At 39.1% G+C, this 5865-nt stretch overlaps 1 protein-coding gene across 1 annotated transcript; it reads left to right on the forward strand.

Moving 5' to 3' along the window:
- Window positions 1-853: 853 nt before the first annotated feature.
- Window positions 854-3601, forward strand: LOC143925742 (zinc finger MYM-type protein 1-like). Its single transcript, XM_077450194.1, has one exon. The coding sequence runs from the start codon at window positions 1022-1024 to the stop codon at window positions 3599-3601; it is 2580 nt and encodes an 859-aa protein (XP_077306320.1). The 5' UTR covers window positions 854-1021.
- The last annotated feature ends 2264 nt before the right edge of the window (window positions 3602-5865 follow it).

Raw genomic sequence — 5865 nt, forward strand, 5'->3', positions numbered from 1 at the left:
GGCACTATTCTTCCCACTGACACCAGTTATGGGACACTATTCCTCCCACTAACACCAATGTTAGGAACTATTCTTTCCACGGACACCAATGATGGGACACTTTTCTCCCCACTAATACAATTGATGGGGCACTATTTATTTTCCTACTAACCATAGGTGCTACATATTTTTTTTTTTTTACTCCCAATGACCACCAAGCCTGAGGCACTGTTTACTCCCACTGCACTGATCCAGGGCATTTTCTAACACCACTGGCCACAGCCCCTAAAGTCTGAAGGATAGTGAACCCTTCCATTTCTTAGAAAGTTTAGAGACCCCCTGCTCTACAGCATTCTACTGTGCTGGAAGTTTCTGATCCTATCCAAACTTAAAGTGGAGTTCCACCCACTTTTCCAACTTTGCTTAAAGGAAAGACAACCCTTTAAAAATTTTAAAACATTGCCTATGGAGATTTTTAAGTACCGTCATTTGTCGCCATTCCATGAGTGTACGCAATTTTAAAGCGTGACATGTTTGGTATCCATTTACTCGGCGTAACATTATCTTTCATATTATTCAAAACAATTGGGCTAACTTTACTGTTTCATTTTTTTATTTTTTTATTCCTTGAAGTGTATTTTTTTTTTTACACAAAATTTGCGTTTGAAAGACCGCTGCGCAAATATTGAGTGACATAAAATATTGCAATGACTGTCATTTGCTTAAAATATATATATGTTTGGGGGTTCTAAGTAATTTTTTTGGTATAAATTCACTTAGAAGGATATTGTAAATTTAAGCTACTGTGGACCCACTTATTAAGTTAAGAGGGTTATGGAGGTCTGGAGAGTGCACAATTTGAGTATAAGCACCAAAAGTGCATGGGATTTTGTATTAAGAGAAGGAGTTGTTTTCTAGTCCACCATGCACAGTTTGCTGGTGCACAACTGCACATGTTGAGATTTGGAAGAAGAAGCACTGGACTTTTTAGAGACATGTATTTGTGCTTACGATCAAAGTATATTTTTCAGAAAACACCAATATGAAGCGAAATCGACCTAGTGGGTTTCAGCAACGAAAGATGAAGAAGGCAAAAGAACAGTCAGCTGAGGCAATGTCTGGATCCATTTTAAAATATGTCACACCTTCAACATCTACTGCAGTAGGAGAAAGTGCTGAAGGCATTCAGACTTTTGAATTAGAGAGAGAAATACCAGAAGTATCTTCTCAAGAGCATTCATATATAAAAAGGCAAGAATTGGAGAAGATCGACTTATCTTCAAGCAGTGAGAGTGATGTCGTGGAAGGAGATGCCAGAAGAAGCCTCCCCCAGCAAGACTCTGATGAAGAAGCAGAGCAGACTGATAAACTATCAGTTTATTCTGATGTTGCTGCTTGGCCAGTTCCAGATGAGTTAAGAGTGGACCTTATTAAGAGGGGAAGTGAACCTTTCCAAAATAGAGATGGGCCTTTCAGTGCTGTTGAAAGACGAGGAGAGAAATCGAAAGGGAAAAGTCGACAGCTCACCACTGCATGGTTCTATAAGGCTCTTCCAAATGGTGAGAAAATTCTTAGAACCTGGATGGTGTACTCTCCATCAAAAGAAAGTTTGTTTTGTTTTTGCTGCAGACTTTTTGCGCTTGATGAAAAACTAACTGTAACATCCAGTTTTGTTACCGGGTTTCAGTTGTGGTGGAAGCTGAATCCAAAGGTATCTGATCATGAAGCTTCTGAACAGCATCTTACATGCTTGGAGAAATGGAAGACCTTGAGAACAGGACTGAGGCTACAAAAATGTATTGATCATGTCCACCAAACAACAGTGGACAATGAGAAAAAGAAATGGAGGGATATTTTGCATCGCCTCTTGGATATAACCTTGTTTTTGGCTCACCAGAATCTTCCTTTTCGTGGTCATAGAGAGATCATGTCATCAGTAAATAAAGGAAACTTCCTGGAATTGGCAGAATTGCTTTCAAATTATGATCCAGTTTTAAAGGAACATTTCATAAGGCTGAAACGTTCTACCGAATCTGGGAAGAGAATGACCTCTTATTTCTCGCCAAAAATTCAAAATGAATTTATTTGTCTTCTGGGGAATCAAGTGAAAAAGAAAATAGTGGCTGATATCAAGAAAGCCAAGTACTTTGGGATTCTTTTTGACAGTACCCCTGATGTGTCACACATTGATCAGATGTGTGAAGTGATCAGATATGTTCATATTGAAGGTGATAATGTTGAAGTAAAAGAATCATTCTTGGGCTTCTTTCCTATTGCTGGAAAGACTGCTGCTGAGCTCACAGACAATATCCTGCAACATCTGGAGGAAGCTGGACTGGACATAAGCCTTTGCCGTGGTCAAGGATATGACAATGCTGCAACTATGGCAGGGATTCATGGTGGTGTTCAGGCAAAGATAAAAGAGATAAATCCCAAGGCTTTGTTTATCCCATGTGCAAACCATTCTCTGAATCTTTGTGGGGTGCACTCTTTTGGAAGTGTTGCTTCCTGTGTTACTTTTTTTGGAACATTGGAGAAAGTGTATTCGTTCTTTTCAGTTTCCACACATCGTTGGGAATTGCTGATGGAGAATGTAGGTGTGACAGTGAAAAGACTTTCCCAAACAAGATGGAGCGCTCATTATGATGCTGTGAAGCCAGTGAGGGCAAATTTTGAAAAACTTACTTCAGCCCTTGAAAAGCTGTGTGATCCCAAAGAAAATGTGGACACAAGAGGATCTGCTCAGATGTTGCTGCCTGCTGTATGCGATTTTACTTTTTTGTGTTATCTTTCTTTCTGGTGTGACGTTCTGGGAGAAGTTAATATCACACAGAAGTATTTGCAAACAGTGGGACTCACTCTTGAAAAGTGCATTGTGAAGCTACAAGCTCTAAAAGCATTTCTTGCAGGTCAACGAAATGAAATTGTGGAAAAGGCAATTCATTATGCAACTACCATGTGTGAGGAAATGGGCATTTCAATGGAGAGAAGAGGGCGAGTAAAGCTCCGGAAAGCAATGCCAGGAGAGAAGGCAAAGGATGCTGGCCTCACATTGCCAGAGGAAATTAAAAGGGCTATGTTTGAGTGCCTTGATCGCTTTTACCAGGAGTTGGAAATTCGCACTAAGGCAATTGAAAATATCCTCTCAATGTTTGCTGTTATTCAGCCAAACACTCTGGTTGCTGCAACCGAAAAAGATCTACACAATTATACTTCAAAATTGACTGAGGTTTTTGATGAATTCTCGAATGAAGACATCTATGTGGAGATTGAACGCCTTCGGAGGCATTTGGAAGCTGCCAAGATCAGTATTGAAGAGGCAAAGAAATGGACGGTTCTGCAATTCCTGCAGTTCATTATTAAATGGGATTTTTGTGACTCTTTGCCTAACTTGTCTCTGTGTTTTAGATTCTTTTTGACTCTCTGTGTGAGCATTGCCTCATGTGAAAGAAGTTTTTCAAAATTAAAGTTAATAAAAAACTACTTCCGCTCTACCATGAGTGAGACAAGGCTGACAAATCTGGCCATCCTTTCAATCGAACACGAATATGCAAAGACGATTAACTTTGATGCAGTCATTGATGAATTTGCAGAACTGAAGGCTCGAAGGCAGAGGATGTGAATGACTCCTTTCAATATAGATTGAGCGGTCACTTTGGAGTTTGGATCTGTTGTTTGCTTAAAATAAGCAGTATTATCTGTTCAGTAAATGTTATAAATAATTGAAATAAGTTTAAGTAAGTTAATAAGTTATTTTCCAATTTTTTTTTTAAGTTGATGGAACGTTTCCAAATTTGTACAATAAATATTCTCGAGAAAATGAGAAAAAGTTGTGGGTGTTTTTTCATTTAAAAGTTGGGGGGGGGGGTGACAGGTGTAGGATCCGCCCCGGGTGCCAAACGCTCTAGGTACGCCCCTGCCTGGTAGCCAGCGTTTGTTCCCTTTATTTTAACAGAGCATGCTCCTGTGTGTATTTACTGGCATTATCTGTGCAGGATTTCAACCTCTCAGGTGAGACACCAACCGGGCGTATCCTCCTCCTGTCTAGTTCTGGTGTCCCGCATGTCCTGTAACCGAAAGCTTCTCTCTAGGACCGCCAGGATTGAGACACCACCCCTACGAGGATGTTTTCACCCCATTGATGTGTCACCTGGCACCCTTTAGTCTGACCAACAGCTACCTTATTATGCATAAGCGCCAGTCTGCCTCCTGGGTACCTGCACCATATTAACTCCGTTACATCAATACATGTAATACATTAAAACCTTTCTTCTTTCAATTCCTCCTTCCAACAAAAAAACACATATTTTACATTTTCATGTTTTGACGGATTGGATGTGTCATAATTCTTCCCCAACCTCCAACCCATTGCACATGTATAAATAACATGTTTGCATTCATCAGGAGAGACTTCAGCAAAAATATTTCACAAGTTCTCTTGCTAGGCACAGTCTTTCAGATTCAGCATTAGCACCAAATTGTCCATACGAAAAAACAGGTATTAATCTGAATCTTTCAGTTTTCCTTCTCTCCTGATGTTTATCGGAACTAATTTGTGGTATGGTGTGGCACAGACAAACTGCCAACCAGATGATCATCTGTGATCCATGTTCCAGAAGCCTCTCCAATTCTCGCTCCACTTGGATTCTGGAAGTGAAAAACAAGAGCAGTATCAAATTCTTATCCACAATATCTGCTCGCTTACCATGTTTACTTATAGTTCCCTCCTTGGAGCCCAGGACCTCAGTATTCCTGGCTTCTGCAACTCTGACCAAACTATCCAAACAACCATGACCTCTTTAGGCTGAACCCACTGTAAAATGGATCCCCGTGGTATGATCAAAAAATGTTTAAAACTGAACGTCAATGTTGCTTCTCAAAAACGTCCAATTTTACAAGCTACAAAGACAATGCATCTATCTGTATCTTTACGATGTATGCACTACCCCCTTTCAGATGACTGGTTCTAACTGAGGGCATTGTCAATTTCCCCCCTTTCAGGTGGACTAGACCTACTACTTTTTCCACCTGAATAAAAATATAACTAAAATAGACGACTAAACCAATATCAAACAAAAAATTTGGAGAGAAAAAAAAAAAATAATAATAATAAAAATAAAAATAATTAAAAAAAATGTAAAAAAATAAAAAATCTGGCCATGATCATACAAATAACATGACAAGACAACCACCATACAACAATGACAAACACTCAACTTTTAGTTGATAACCATGGACTTTTCTCCTGAAAAGAGTGCTCCTTCCGAACTGAAATACAATTAGTTAGTGGGGAAACAAAAACAAAACAAAAACAAAACAAAGCATGTGTATCTCATCACAACATTGTAGCTTCATTTATATCTTTTTAGTACTATTTATTTTTCATTGTTTGCAAACAATTACTAACTAATGAGCTCATGGTACCATGTGATAATCGATTATGCATTTACAATAACCTAACCCATGTTCTGCTATATTTTACCACTGTTGTTCTCACTTTGACAGACCTGCAAACAAACGCAAATGTTAGTATCTAAAGCCGTTAAACTTCTTCCATGGTTTCTGGAAAAAAAAAAACACAAAGACAGTGATTACACACAATTATCATGACAATTGACTTTTTAAGTCCCCAAAGCCTTTCCCATTAATGCAATATAGTTGCCATACCTTTCTATATTACGCAGTGGTATTGGAAATCTTTGCCATATTACTCAAGAAAAATGTCAATGCCATTTGCGTCCAATTACATACAAGCCAAAATGGTAGATTAGCCCAGGGCGCAAATATTGCAATGTTCATCCAGTCTTGTTGCTGGCTGTGTTTAGGGTGTGGATTGTCATTTCTTATCTCTCCTTCAGCACTGTGTAATCTGTCCTGGCTGCTATC

The sequence above is a fragment of the Lithobates pipiens genome, unplaced genomic scaffold (assembly GCF_037356315.1).
Source record: "Lithobates pipiens isolate NorthernLeopardFrog02 unplaced genomic scaffold, aLitPip1_a1.2 Scaffold_22, whole genome shotgun sequence".
NCBI lineage: Eukaryota > Metazoa > Chordata > Amphibia > Anura > Ranidae > Lithobates > Lithobates pipiens.